This window comes from Triturus cristatus, chromosome 8 (genome assembly GCF_964204655.1).
Source record: "Triturus cristatus chromosome 8, aTriCri1.1, whole genome shotgun sequence".
In the NCBI taxonomy this organism is placed as follows: domain Eukaryota; kingdom Metazoa; phylum Chordata; class Amphibia; order Caudata; family Salamandridae; genus Triturus; species Triturus cristatus.
The window spans coordinates 202,551,336-202,567,088 of record NC_140591.1 but is presented as its reverse complement, the minus strand read 5'-3'; the positions used below and the strand labels follow the sequence as shown (position 1 = coordinate 202,567,088).

General features: G+C 49.0%; 1 protein-coding gene across 6 annotated transcripts in view; it reads left to right on the top strand.

Moving 5' to 3' along the window:
* ITSN1 (intersectin 1) overlaps positions 1-15,753 on the top strand; it is a 1,732,490-nt gene that overhangs the window by 1,563,413 nt on the left and 153,324 nt on the right. For all 6 annotated transcript variants that reach the window (XM_085621357.1, XM_085621360.1, XM_085621358.1 and 3 more), the window contains one exon: positions 14,477-14,583. In XM_085621357.1, coding sequence (XP_085477483.1) covers positions 14,477-14,583 — 107 coding nt within the window. The remainder of the gene's footprint in view (positions 1-14,476; positions 14,584-15,753) is intronic.

Genomic DNA, 15,753 nt, shown 5'->3' with positions numbered 1-15,753 from the left:
AACATCTTATAAACATAACTGGCCCGGGGACTTAGGTAAGAAAATAAAGTTTATTATGGCTGAACTCAGAATCTAAAGATGCATCTTTTAGTGAAGGTGATTTTTACATTCTGTGTTTGAAAATGCCACTTTTAGAAAGTAGGTATTTTCTTGCTCAATCATCCCATGTGCCTCTGCTGGAATGTGGATTGCCTGTCTGGGTTTTGGATGACAGAAGGCTGGGGAGCAGGAGTGGCTATTAGTCTAGGTGGGTCAGGAAGGGGCTGAATAGACCTGGGCTGCAATGGGAGAAGGAAAGGAGATTTTCTTTCACCTCAAAGGGCCTGGTCTGCCTCTGACAATGCCGTCCCCACCACCTGCTAGGAAGTCACACCAGAGAAGGCAGAACTGGTTCTGGCTGGACACAGACACTCTCTGCCTAAGAGATCAAAGATATTTTGGGATATCAATATTGGGCCCAGACCCCTGAACTTTAGAACTCTTTTGGACCAAGAAGACTGCCAAGAAGAAGAGCTGGAGAAGCTGTGAGGAGGAACTACCACTTCGCTGTGTGCTTTGCTGTGTTGGCCTGCAGTGGCTGCTTCTGTCTTGGGCAGTAAAAGGACTGGACTAAACTTTCTGCAATCTGTGAGTTTCTTCAAGGGCTTGAGGTAGAGCTTGCCCCCTGTTCAAGAAGTCTCAGGAACAGCAAAGACTGCGAGCTCTTCTGCCCTCAGCACTGGGGACTGTGTGTTTTGTGCTGCAACAGAAGAAAAAGCAACCCGACGACGTCTACGAAGCTGCTGCCGAATCCGTGTCCTGAAGGCACCGCAGAGGGCACCGCCGCAACGCCGCACCGCGACCCTGGTCTCACTGATGATGACGCCACCGAGCCGCTGCTCGCACCGCGACCTGTGGGTACCGCACTCTGCACCGCCTCGCTTCACGACGCCTTGGTATCCCCGACTGCGACGCTCCACGCCAAAATCGACGCCGCTGCTTGCACCGTGGTTCGAGGGCACCGCTCGTGAAGTTACACAACGAACCGCCCTCATTCCGCACCGCAGCCTTGGCCTGCCGGCGCCATCGACATTAGTTAGTCAGTCGACGACAGCGCTTCGGCAACGCCGCCGCCGCTGCTTGCACGGCGACCAGCCAGCACCGCGACGAGCACCGCATTCACTTCCCACCGCAACCCTGGTCTCACCGACGACGCCATCTGATGCCGCCACTGAGCCGCTGCTCGCACCGCTACCTGAGGGCACCGCACGCCGCACCGCTGCACTTCGCACCGCAGCACCCGACGCCTGCCGATGCTAGCGCTCCTGACTTCAACAGAGGGGAGTTCGACCTGCAACACGGGTGACTTCAAGGGCCTCGACGACTCCTGCATTGACCTCCAGATCCGACGCCTGCGGATGCTGTTCTTTCGGAAGCTCCACGAGAGGTCGCCAACGCCCTGCATTTCTAAAAGGTACTATTTGCGGGTCTTCCCGACACCGTAGCTGGCCCACAATGCCGCGGTCAGCCAGAACTGTTTGGAGTTGTTTGCTCATGACGCCGTGATAGCCTCGGCCGGAGCTATCAACATCAAGGAACTATTTTTCAAGCATATTTTGATAATTGAAGCTTTTTAAGTACTGTATTGTGGATTTTTATCGATTTTGGTCTTGTCTTAAATATTTAAAAATATTGGATTTTTTTCTAAACTGGTGTGGTGTCCTTTTGTAGTGCTTACACTGTATTACTGTTGGTTAGTTGCAAATGCCGACTACTTGTGCCAAGCTATCAAGGGGGTGAGCAGGGGTTATTTTAGGAGTGTAACTCCCTTATCCTGACTAGAGTGGTGATTTCTGCCCGACTTTGGCACATGCCTTAGCTGACCAAAAATCCAATTTCAAACATTGGTTGTCATCTGTGAGGATGGAACTTGCGTTTGCACTTAACTTACAGTTAGTGGTGTTCACTACTACCATATCGCAGACCATTATGTGCCACATACTGGTTCTTTTCTCTTTTTGGCCTATTTTCGATCTTGCCAGTTTAACTTGCTACTTCATCATGCCGGATTCAAGAGCATCATCTGTTACATCCCTGGAAGTTGCCTTTGTGGAGGATAGGTTGAAATCCTACAATGTGAAAGAAATGAAAGCGATTTGCAAAAACCTAAAAGTCCAAGTCAGAGGCCTCACTAGGAAGGAGGAGCTACAAAAGGTGATGAGGGCCTGGGTAGCAGCCAGACATGCCAGCGAGCAGTCTGGTGATCTCAATGGAGAAGCGGAGGGGTAGATGTGCTTTTGGGAGGGGGGAACCCTCCAGGCCAGGCAGCAGTGGCCTGTCCCCAGAGGAGCTGGAAAACAGGCGGGAAGCAAGGAAGTTCGAGTTGGAGAAACTCAGGATAGAAAGTGAAAGGGAAGAAAAAAAGAATAGCCATGGAGGAAAGGAAGATGATCTTAGATTATGAGCGAAGTTTTGAGGAGCTAGAGCTGAAGAATAGAGCCAGCTCAGATGGTGGCAGCAACTCGTTAAGACAGGCAGACAGAATCGTACACATCCCTATGAATGTAGGCAAGGGATTCAAGAAGGGGGACGACATACAAAGGTGGTTTCAGGGTGACGAGGCAGCGATACACATGAATGGGGTCCCTGAGGAGAATTGGGGAGCGGGATTGTGGCCGGATTCCAGATGAAGCATGGGATACTTTAGTAGCTTTGGGTAAGAGGTTTAACCTCACCTATGCTGACATGGAGGCCCTTCTCACTAGATATGGTCTCACTCCTGAAAAATACAGGTATCAGTTCAGGTCCAGTAAGAAGTCTGATGCCAACACTTGGTTGGAATGTGTAGATATGTTTTGCAGGTCACTGGATGGCTGGGTGAAGGGCAGTAATGTGACAGATTTTCAGGGGCTCTACAATTTGATTGCATGGGAGCACTTGTCTAGTCTGTTTTTCAGATCTGCGCCAGCACCTAGTCAATAGTAAGCTGACTGACCCCAGGAAGCTTGCTATGGAGGCGAACCGCTGGGTGAGTAACCGCGTCCACAAGAAAGCGTTTGGGGGAGACTCAGCCGAAGGTGGGAAGGGTCCCCAGCAGAAAAGTGGGGGGGACAAGGGTAAAACACAGGAGTTATCTAAAGGGCCCCAAACTAACACCCAGGGTAAAGGTTCCCATCCCCCCCAGAGATAAGAAGCAAGGGGTCTCTTCAGGAAAGCCTGCTGAGATCGGTCCCTGCAAGTGTTTCTCATGTGACCAGGTGGGCCACATGAAGGGGGATCCCAAGTGCTTTAAGGGGGCACAGCCACCCACCGGTGGGCAGTCCAAGGTTTTGGCTACCGTAGCGCTTGGGGAGGAAGAGTACCCACAGGAGAGTGGGGATCCCGTAGAAATGACCCTCGTCTCACTAGGGTCCCAGGAAACCAGGATCACCCTAACACAAAGAAATACAGCACCTGGGTGACCATCAATGGGAAAAGGGTAGAGGCTCTCGGAGATACTGGAGGTAGTGTGACATCAGTCAGGTGTCACCTGGTCTCTGAGAAGCAGGTAGTCCCCAGGGTATTCCACCAAGTAATTGCTGTGGACAGTTCAGAGCACCAGTGTCTGGTAGCTCAGGTTCCCTTCGATTTGGGGGGGGTCTCATGTCCCTTGAGGGTGGTTGTGAGCACTTCCATGCCTGTAGAGTGTCTGCTAGGTAACGACCTGGAGCAGTCCTTATGGAAGGATGTTGAGCTCAAGTCTCTTTTGGAGATGCTTGGGTTGCCAGAGTGGGTATGCATGTCCACTCGGTCAGTGGGGGCCAGACAGAGTGATCAAGAGGACTTGGAGCCTGAAACAGTGGCAAAAGTCCCTGCCAAGAGAAGGGGCAAGGGGCGTGGGAAACTGGCCCCTGACGTTCCCACGGTCTGGGATGAGGCGGACCTCTCGATGGGGACGCCCTGTGGTCTACAGGGGAACAAGTAGATGAACTGGGGAACATCTCTGAACTGACCCATTGACAGCAAGAAAGGGGTCCCATCAGGGAGGAATTCTGCGAGGAGCAGGAGGCGTGCCCTTCCATGGAGGATCTGCGGCGGCAGGCTGCAGCCCAAGCAGCTGGTGATCAATCCGTATCACATTGGATCTACTGGGAGAATGATCTCCTGTACAGTGAGCCTAAGGCCGCTGAGCCTGGGTCAGCCCGTGTGCGGGTGGTACCCCAGCGCTTCAGGACCTTCCTACTGGGTCTGGCTCATGACGTGCCTTTGGCAGGACATTTGGGACAGGACAAGACCTTTGACAGGCTTGTCACCCACTTCTTCTGGCCCCAAATGCGTAGGCAGTCAGATGGACATTGTAGCTCTTGCCCAACTTGCCAGGCAAGTGGTAAGAGTGTGAGGAAGATCAAAGCTCTTCTCTAACCTTTTCCAGTGGTGGGTACGCCCTTTGAAAGGGTAGGGATGGACATTGTGGGGCCACTGGATCCCAAGAGAGCCATGGGCAACCGGTACATTCTGGTCTTTGTGGACCATGGCACCCGGTACCCAGCCCTCTCAGGACAACGACAGCGCCAGTGGTGTGCCGGGCGTTAATGGGGATCTTTTCCTGAGTAGGGTTCCCCAGAGAGGTGGTTTCTGACAGGGGGACCAATTTCATATCCAAGTATATAACATCCATGTGGAAGGAGTGTGGTATGACCTACAAGTTCACCACCCCTTTACCACCCACAAGTTAACTTTCTGGTGGAGAGATTCAACCAGACCTTGAAGGGCATGATTAAGGGTCTAAAAGAACCCATGAGGCGTAAGTGGGACGTCCTCTTTCCGTGCCTTCTCTTTGTGTACAGGGAGGTACCACAGAAGTCTCTTAGGTTCAGTCCCTTTGAGCTTCTGTATGGTCACCCTGTGAGAGGACCTCTGAGTTTGGTGAAGGAAGGCTGGGAGGCAGCTCCCAGAAAAAACTCCCCAGGACGTGTTTGTTACATGCTGGCTTTCAGAAACCAGATTTCCCGCTTCAGGAAACTCGCTCAGGTGAACCTGGAAGCAAGCCAGGAAGAAATGAAGAAGTGGTATGACCAAAATGCCATTCTGGTCGAATTTCAACCTGGGCAAAAAGTGTGGGTCATTGCCCCAGTGGAACCGTGTGCCTTGCAGGACAAGTGGACTGGGCCATTTGAGGTGGTGGAGCGCACAAGTGATGTCACCTACCTGGTAGATTTGCGGGCTCCCTGGAATCCTTTGAGGGTCCTCCACGTGAACCACCTCCAATCCCACTTTGAGAGGTCCGAAGTGAGCATGCTCTTGGTGACAGATGATGGGACAGAAGAGGAGAGTGAACCTCTCCCTGACCTTCTGTCTACCAAGGAGCACGATGGGAGTGGAAGGTGTGATCCTCTCCCCTATACTGAGCCCAGAACAGCAGAGCGATTGTCACCAGTTGTTGGGACGGTTTGCCCCACTGTTCTCTCTGATCCCAGGTGTCACTCACTGGTGTACCTATGGACACCGGTGACAGCCCTCCTGTGAAGCACAAGATTTACAGGTTGACTGACCGGGTCAAGGCCAGCATTAAAGAGGAGGTCTCTAAGATGTTGGCGTTAGGAGTGATCGAGCCTTCCAACAGTCCTTGGGCCAGCCCAGTGGTCTTGGTCCCGAAGGCTGCTGCACCCGATGCCACTCCAGAACTGCGGTTTTGCGTGGACTACCGTGGGCTCAATGCCGTCACCAGGACTGACGCACACCCCATCCCCAGAGCTGATGAGCTCATTGATCGGTAGGGAGCTGCCAAGTTCCTCAGCATGTTTGATTTAACGTCTGGGTACTGGCAGATTGCCTTAACCTATGGGGCCAAGGAGAGGTCAGCGTTTTTAACCCCAGAAGGACATTACCAGTTCCGGGTGATGCCCTTTGGGTTGAAGAAGCCCCTGCCACCTTTCAGAGGTTGGTCAACCAGGTGTTGGCTGGAGGATTTCAGTGCTGCCTACCTTGATGACACCGCAGTGTTCAATTTCAGCTGGGAAGAACACTTGCAGCACCTCAGTGAAGTCTTGAAGGCGCTGCAGAGGGCAGGCCTCACGATCAAGGCCAGTAAGTGCTAGATCGGGCAGGGTTCGGTGGTGTACTTGGGACACCAGGTAGGAAGTGGCCAGGTGGCACCCCTACAACCCAAGATTGATACCATTCTGGCTTGAGAGCCCCTAAGACCCAGACAGAGGTGAGGGCCTTCATAGGATTGACTGGGTTTGTTAAGGGGTATGGCACCATTGTTGCCCCCTTAACAGAGCTGACGTTTTAGTAAGCATCCCAAGAAGGTGATGTGGACTAGGTCCTGCCAGAAGGCTTTTGATGCCCTGAAGGCCGCCATGTGCACAGCACCCATGCTCAAGGCACCCGACTTCTCCAAGGAATTTGTCGTGCAGACTGATGCTTCAGAACATGGAGTGGGACCAGAGACTACTCCCCAGGGAACAGAGGTGGAGTGCCATAGAAAGGGAAGCTTTCGCTGTGGTCTGGGCACTGAAGAAGCTGAGGCCATACCTGCTTGGAACTCACTTCCGGGTTCAGACAGACCACAGACCACAGGCCCCTCAGATGGTTGATGCAAATGAGAGGTGAGAATCCAAAACTGCTGAGGTGGTCCATCTCCCTACAGGGAATGGACTTTACGGTGGAACACCGTCCTGGTACAGAACATGCCAATGCAGATGCTCTGTCCAGGTTCTTCCACCTTAGTGAAGAGAACTCCCAAGACAACGAGTAGTTCTCCCTACTTTCAGCTGGGGGGACATGTGTTAGACTTGGCATCTTTTGGCGTGTTTTCCATGACTTTTTTGCCTTCTGACCTCCCGGTTTCGACTCCGCTGGCTTAGTGTTTCTGCGCACATTTCTCACTGCTGATCAGTGGTAAAGTGCAAGTCCTCCTGTGGTACAATGTGTTATGGATTGGTGTTTCCATGATTGGCCTGTTTGATTTATGTGTCAGTCCCTACTAAAGTACACTGTGTGTGCCAGGGCCTGTAAATCAAATGCCGTTGGTGGGCTGCAAAGCAAACACAAGGAGATGATGGACGGAGTGCTGAAACTTTTCAAACACTCACCCCCTGTCACAGATCTGGGTTGAATCCATCATCATTCTTTAGCTCACTTTGCCACCCCAGTTCACATACAGCTATATGCAAATCAGGCTTGACCCTGTGCCTCATGGGAAGAGTCCAGCCCGAACTGCCAAACCAGGTCTTCCCTGGATCGGAAACAAGCATCCTAGGACCGGTTTTGGGCTAACAGCCCTCATCAGCCAGGCTAGCTTGAGTCCAGTGGCAAAGTGAGCAAGAGACCCACGTCTTGGCATACCCTGCCAACTTAGGGCTGCAGCACTGGATTGTGCCATCCACACAAACGGCCCCTAAAAGGTAACTCTGGCCTGCCATCGCCGAGCCCGTGTGCGGTCTGGTACCTCCATGTCAACTGGCAAGTGCCCACACTTGCCAGTCCCTCACCTTCCCTTTTCTTACATGTCTGCCACCCTTAAGCTAGGCCCAAGGTACCCCTGTGGGCCTGGTGCAGTGTATGTGAAAGGTAGGACATGCCCTGGTGTGTGTGGCATGTCCTGGTAGCGAATTACGGCCCATTTCATTTTTCGCTACTGCAAGGCTACCTGTTCCCCATAGGACAGAATGGGATGTTTGTTTATAATATCTTATAAACATAACTGGCCCACGAAGTTAGGTAAGAAAATAAAGTTTAGTATGCTTGAACTCAGAATCTAACAATGCATCTTTTAGTGAAGGTGATTTTTACATTCTGTGTTTGAAAATACCACTTTTACAAAGTAGGTATTTTCTTGCTAAGTCATCCCGTGTGCCCCTACGAAATGTGGATTGCCTGTCTGGGTTTTGGATGACAGAAGGCTGGGGAGCAGGAGTAGCTCCAGATAGTCTAGGTGGGTCAGGAAAGGGCTGAATAGACCTGGGCTGCAATGGGGGAAGGGAAGGAGATTTCCTTGCACCTCAAAGGGTCTGGTCTGCCTCTGACAATGCCGTCCCCACCACCTGCCAGGAAGTCACACCAGAGAAGGCGGAACTGGTTCTGGCTGGGCACAGACACTCTCTGCCTAAGAGATCAAAGGACTTTGGGATATAAATATTGGGGCCCAGACCCCTGAACTTTAAAACTCTTTAGAACCAAGAAGACTGCCAAGAAGAAGAGCTGGAGAAGCTGTTAGGAGGAACTACCACTTTGATGTGTGCTTTGCTGTGTTGGCCTGCAGTGGCTGCTTCTGCCTTGGGCAGTGAAAGGACTGGACTGAACTTTCTGCAATCTACTTTGTGAGTTTCTCCAAGGGCTTGAGGTAGAGCTTGCCCCCTGTTCAAGAAGTCTCAGGGACAGCAAAGACGTCAAGCTCTTCTGCCCTCAGCACTGGGGACTGTGTGTTTTGTGCTGTAACAGAAGAAAAAGCAACCCAATGACGTCTACGACGCCGCTGCCGACTACGTGTCCTGAGGGCACCGCCGCAATGCCGCACCGCGACCCTCGTCTCACCGACGACGCCTGCTGACACCGCCACCAAGCCGCTGCTCGCACTGCGACCTGTGGGCACCGCACTCCGCACCGCCTCACTTCACGACGACGCCTTGATATCTCCGAAGACGCCGCTCCATGCCGAAATCGACGCCGCTGCTTGCACCATGGTTCGAGGGCACCGCTCGTAAAGTTACACGACGCACCCCCCTCATCCCGCACCGCAGCCTTGGCCTGCCGTTGCCACCGAATCCAGTTTGTCAGCTGACACCAGCGCTTTGGCAACGACGATGCTGCTGCTTGCACCACGACCTGCCAGCACCACGACGAGCACCGCATTCACTTCGCACCGTAACCTTGGTCTCACGGACGCCGCCATCTGACGCCGCCACCAAGCTGCTGCTCGCACCATGATCTTAGGGCACAGCACGCTGCACTTCGCACCGCAGCACCCGACGCCTGCGGATGCCAGCGCTCCTGACTTCAACAAAGGGGAGTTCGACCTGCAACGCGTGTGACTTCAAGGGCCCTGACGACTCCTGAACCGACCTCTGGAACCAACGCCTGCGGACGCTGTGCTTTCGGAAGCTCAACGAGAGGTCGCCGACGCCCTGCATTTCTAAAAGGTACTGTTTGTGGGTCTTCCTGACACCATAGCTGGCCTGCGATGCCACGGTCAGCCAGAACTGTTTGGATTTGTTTGCTCACGACCGGACGGAGCTATCGACATCATGAACTATTTTTCAAGCATATTTTGATAATTGAAGATTTTTAAGTACTGTATTGTGGATTTTTAAAAAAAGTTTTTAGTCTTGTCTTAAATATATAAAAATATTGGATATTTTTCTTAACTGGTGTGGTGTCCTTTTGTAGTGCTTACACTGCATTACTGTTGGTTAGGTGCAAATGCTTTACACACTGCCTCTAAAATAAGCTTGACTGCTCGTGCCAAGCTACCTAGCGGGTGAGCAGGGGTTATTTTTGGAGTGTAACTCCCTTATCCTGACTAGAGTGGTGGTTTCTGCCCGACTTTGGCACATGCCTTAGCCGACCAAAAATCCAATTTCTAACAGGCATCATTCTTGCTAAATGTTGTGACTCCCTTGCACATTGTGTTCAGTTAATTAGGGATAGACTCTATTCAGTATAGGGTCGGTAGGGATCTTCATATACTTGTATAAATGAAGGACCCTCACTAACCATACATTATTTACTTAATTTTGGATGTGGTCAACATGTGGACTTTGGTCCTCATGTTGATTTCATGACATTTTTAAATCACAGTCATATAATTTCTTTAGCCTGTGCCAGACAGTTATTACACATTCATAATTCAATGTGTAGGAATTAATATGAATTAGATAAATAGTTCAATTAATGTGGTCTCATCCAGGGAACAATGCCTTCTCTTAAAATGACTGGCTTCGAGCCATGCCATGGTTACAGAAAACAGATGTTGGTGACAAGCTTGCATGACGCGTATCTCTGGTGTCTAAGCTCGAAACAAAACTTATAGTTGTGCGCCAAGTGCACCCTTATGCATAGTAAATTTATCCGGGAGCAAAGTGCAACGTTGTGTGTTGCCAAACATCAGAAGTCGGAACCTTTGCGAAGTCCCGCCTCAGGCACGGGTCTGGTCGAACTTCCTGGGCCGTTGTGACAAGGGGCTCACCTTGTGGTGAAAATCCTCTTGTAAGTCCTAAGTGAAGAGAAAACATAAAAAAGTGAAATGGGACTCAGGTCCATCCCACCACTCCTTATCCAAGAAGAGAGCACATGGGCATCACGATGTTAGTCGGACTCCTCTGAGGTCCCAGAGGCAGTTCTTCAGCTGATCCAGATGTGTCCCAAATTACCTAGGCTATTGGTGACACCACAGCAAATTGAAGCCTTGCTAGAGATTTTCAGCGCTTTCCTGGCAAACTCTGTTGCACCTTTGTACATCAAGCATCTGCAGGTGCCTCCAGTCAGGTTACCAATTGCAGGGCCTTTCCGGCGCTGACTGACTTCTTGGAACCCATTCTGGGTTCAGAATCAACTTTAGTATAGATGCCTATTCTGGCACTTGGACCTCACCGGGTTGCCACTAATCCATGCAGCCGGAATACATGATTCTGATTTCTGACATCTAACTGACTTTAGCTGGACCTTGACTGTTTCACGCTACAAAATGACGAAAGCATCACCGGTCGTTATACAGCCTAATACTGCACTGATCCCTACTTCAGGGCAGGCATGCTAACAGAGACTGCTTTATCTTTTTGGCTCTGATTCTGAACAAGGTACACCATGAGTGGGAGAGGGTGCTGGTGGGCTTGAGGATGGTGAGCTTCCCTCTCATTATAATGATGACAAATGTTATATGGTTTTTCAAGAGGCCAGTGAATTGGATACCTCCCCTGATGCATGGTTGGATAAGACCACCTACGGAAGAGAGAGTGTCATTTGCGGTTGTGGATCAACTGGCAGCTGAGGATCTGGATTTACCGTCATTCTCTATTGAGTCAAAAGTAATGTTCTCACAGAAATTGTACAGACAGGTCCTGACACTTCTGAGCCCTTTCCCCCTTCAATAAAGCCGTCACAGATACTTTGATGGACACTTGTTCAAAACCATCTTCCTGCTGACCAGTAAATAGACAGATGGCCAGGCGTCACAGACCGGCAACTGGCCACTCAAAATTTCTCACTATGCATCCTACTTCAGAGAGCACATATCTACCCGTAAGGTTAATCCCAGTTCTTTACCCATGACGCCTCCCAAAATGGAGTACAGGAGGATTGAGACCTTTTGAAAACAAATGTTCTCATCGTTCAGCCTGGTACTGAGATCAGTCGATGCAGTCTGTTTTCTGGGCCTTAGCCGGCACGATCTTGCTGGTGGCCCCGGATCACCCTAGTACCTCTCCAGCCCAACAATCCATGATGGACAGGATGCTGACAAGTATGTGATTTGTGCCTGCCTAGACACTGCCAACTGTTTGTGGAGGATGGTTTGCACTAGTGTTGTGCTGCACCGACACTCGTGGATGAGTTCCACATTATTTCTAGGAGACCTGCAAGTTTCTCTCACTGATATGCCCTTTGATGGCTCACGCCTTTTTGGTAAAAAAGCTGATTCTGTCCTTGAGCGAGATCCTTGAATGCTAAAGTGGAAGAGCTCAGTTGGCAACATATGGTGGAAAACAAATGACGTCTACATCGGGAGGAGGCACAGACTAAATTCTGACAATGGGAAGAACCCTGAGTAGAACTTTTCGTCACTGTCAAGAATACACAGAATCAAAGATTTTGTGCTTTGGAGTTTCCACAAAGGGGCTTGCTGGCAATTTCATTCCAGCTGGAAAGGAACACAGGACTCCTGTATGCCTCCCGCCCCGGCTCTCCTGCCTCATGTTCTGAAAATGATCAAGAGTGATTGGGCCCAAGTCATCCTTGATGCCACAGTGGAGCCTTTATGTTGTCTTGACATTTTTCATGTGTATGCCCAAGCAGCTGATGTGCAGCTGCTTGTTGCATTGTCTGCCTGTAAAGTCTTTCTTCCTCATTGCATTCATGTCAGCTCATTACATAAGTGAACTGTAGGCAGTCTCAGTGCAGTTTCCCTACACAGCCGTTTTTCCAGACAAACTGGTGTGGAGGACTTGGACGGCCTTCTTGCCTAAACTCATGACTCTCTTTCATGTCTGGTAATCCATTACCCTGCCAGTGTTCTTCTCCCTTCCGCACCACTCAAAAGAGAATGAGAGGCTTTAACAACCTGGACCCCAAAAGACCTCTAAGCATTTGAGTTGCTCACACCAAGGACCATCAGATGGACAATCAGATTTTTCTGTGGTTCTCCTGGGCAGAGAAAGGCTAGGCAGGGCAGAAGAAAATCCTTTCTGGTTGGATAGTCTTCTGCGTTAAAATCTAGAATGCACTGGCCAAGAATCAGCCTCTGAAAGCCAATTCCTCTGGGTTTTGATTTATATTCTAAGTAGAGGAATCCGCAATTAAAAGTATCATCAGGAGAGCATGTTACTTACCTTCCATAACTCTTCTTCTGGTGGATGCTCCACCTAACCACAGATACCTCACCACCTTCCCACCTACCCTTCTCTACAGTGGACTCTTTTTAACATGTAAAAAGGTCCCAAGTGGGAAATCAGCACACTGGTACCAACAATGGTTTCACTCTCCACGTCTGAGGGCATGGAAATAGTCAAGCAAGAAAATGACATCAGCACACCAGGGAGGCTCTTCTATGTGACTCCACTCTTGTCACTTCTGGGGCAGTACGAACCCAGTGTAGATTTGTACAGTGACTTTTAGCGGTGTGTGGGAATATTGCTGAGAAAGTCTTTGGCGACAGTCTGGCTGCTGAGGAGTAATTTAATATGTGGAACCTGTGGTTAGAGAGAAATTCTATCAGAAAGAGCATTACCAAAGGTTAGTAACATGTTCTTCTTGATCCAGTCTGCTGTCTGGTAAATATTCTAGGGTGAGGAATCTGAAGCTAGAGCGAGTCTCTACCAGAAACAGTGTTACTGACGGTACGTAACTTGTTTTTAAGACTGAATGAGTACGGTTTTACACTTGAAAAGAAAAGTGCAAATTTAGTCGAAGACAAGTTGAATCCTCGGGCCATTTGTTAACTGGTAAAGGCGGTTATCTAAAGCCACATTTAGTTAGTACCATTGAGAAGATGTCTTACCCAGTGAAAACAGCAAAGTGACACCCACACCATGGAAGATAACTCCTATGGTGTGTGGGACATTCGTTTTTGAAAATGAAATACAAAAACATGTCAAATGTTTGATGGACTGTACTGTCACATTGACAGAGACGCCAGTCAAACCTTTAATACATTGACAGGAACTGCTGTGAGAGCGGTTCCTGCCAATATTAAGAGCGGCCAGTTCCGCCAGCGGATACAGAAAACAAAAAAAAAACATTTGCAAGCCTAGTTATCTTGATGATTATGTGCTACACTGATTTAATTTGCTTATTCATGATCTCTCAATGACTTATCTAATTGTTTTCATGATTGTGATACCATGTATTTTTCTGTTGGAGTTATATCTTTATTTTTTTTAAACTTTGTTTATTGAATTTTTACCAAAACATTACAATCATACAATAACCATAAGCGATATTCAGTGGCATTTCAAGTTCGAAATCATCACAGCAGCACATCTATTGCGTGTCCGGGGGGCACGTGAACAGCAACACATAAAGTAGCATGAGTCTTGGCGCAGGGACCGGGGGCATGAACAGCTGGCAGCAGAGCAATACACAAGTTAAGCGTTCAATGTAGACGTGGGGAGCCCGCGGGTGGAGCTCCCCCATGCATTATACCTCACCCAAGGCGTGACCGCTACCCATATATCACGTGTAACAGGCCTGCAAACCAATCAACCTGGCATGGGGATCGTGGAAGAGGGATCAGAGTGGCTGCCCAGGGAGAAGGGGAAGCCAGGGGACATGGGAACACAACCCTCACCCCCACAGTTCTGCAACAGTTCATCCGTCACCTTGCACAGGATGTGCGTCAAGAGCACCAGAAGTAGTGTCGTCATGGGCCGGAGGGGGAGCATCCTCCGTCAGGGCTCCTGGGTATTGCAGCAGGTAACATTGTAATGGTCCCCAAACATCAGCTGGACGGGATCGAGCAGGGAGCAGGATGTTGGAGTTATATCTTCATTATTGTACTGTTTGTTTCTGTGTTTAAAAGAAAGAAGATATGTGACATCTTCGAATGTCATAAGAGAATATGATGATAACGTAGAATGTTGATGGGGAGAGATGAGGAGCAGGCAGAGAGCTGACTGGCCTCTTTTGATGGTTTGGATGTCTACCTTGAATAAACATGATTTTAGTTATTTAACACATCATTACGATAATTCTTCAAAAAAGTTGTTGCTTTGATTCTTTGAGTAATTGTAGAGTCCATTTGGTGAACACCTAGCATATGTGACCTAACTGCAATTTCTTTTTATGCCACTTTTTGTACTTTTAGACTTTTCAGAAACCCTTAATGGAGTCCGAGCTGCTGACTGAAAAAGAGGTCGCTATGATTTTTGTCAATTGGAAAGAGCTAATCATGTGTAACATCAAACTTCTCAAGTAAGAATTTAATTTGGTATCTCTACCAGTCTTACTTGTTTTGAATCTGTGACACCAGAAGCCATTTTACTGATCCATTACTCCCCGAATCAATGTGTATTGTATTGTCGTGCTCCAAATGCAAGAATTGTTGAATCACACTCTGTACTCCTGTAGGTGCATGCACAGAGATCTGCTTTACCTTCAACAGAGTATTCTTCATGCATCACTCTTGTGAAATGTTGGGTCAACCTTCATTGTTCTTGTCATATCATCCCTTGTTTGCTTAATCTTATCTTGTGTCACCTTGTATTGGGCAAACAAACACAGTTTGGGGATGGGACATGAGCTTACAAGACCACACAGAGCTCTTCTTGAGATGTAAGCAATTGTAACCAAGAAGGAATACTTATTTATTTTATTTATTTATTTGGCTATGTATGAAGCATAACTGTGACCTAGAAAGGCATCCTGGTGCTGACTACAGCCATACAGAGAAATTACCTGAAGCAGCTTACCTTATTAGTGGATATAAAGCCAGGTCTTCAGTGACTTGAAAAACACACACAGTAGAGCTGAGATGTAACAAAGGGAGAGAAACTATTTCACTGACAAGACGCCTCGACTGTAAAGCATCTGCCCCAAAGCATATGCAGTTGTACTTTGGAATAACCAAAAGCTATGCATCTGGGAAGCATGGCGATTGGGCAGGGCAGTGACGAAGAAATTTGTCTTAGAGGTATGAAGGGCCAACTCGATGTATGGCCTTGTACCAGAGAGAGATTGAGATTTTAAAAACTGCTCTTTTGGGTACAGGGAGCCAGTGTAATATGTCCAAGGCAGCAGTAACCGAAGTCTTATGTGCAAGAGATCAAGACAAACGGACCGCTGCAGTCTGGAATCTGTAGATGCATTTGAGTAGGTAGTCAGTGGTCCCCAGAAACACTGAGTTTCCGTAGTCTAGTCTACTCATGATTTTTACTTTGGCAACTTGTGGCGGTAGATGTTGTGGTAGAAAGGGTAATATATTTTGTAGGATTCTCAGTAACGCAAAACTAGAGGAGGAGAACTTATTAACCTGAGAAGTTGGAGATAAGTCTGAATTAAATGGAACCATAAGTTTCTTACAAATGAGACAGTAACAGGGAGGCTGCCTCAAGTCAAGGACAAAACTCTGCTGCCGGTGGTCTG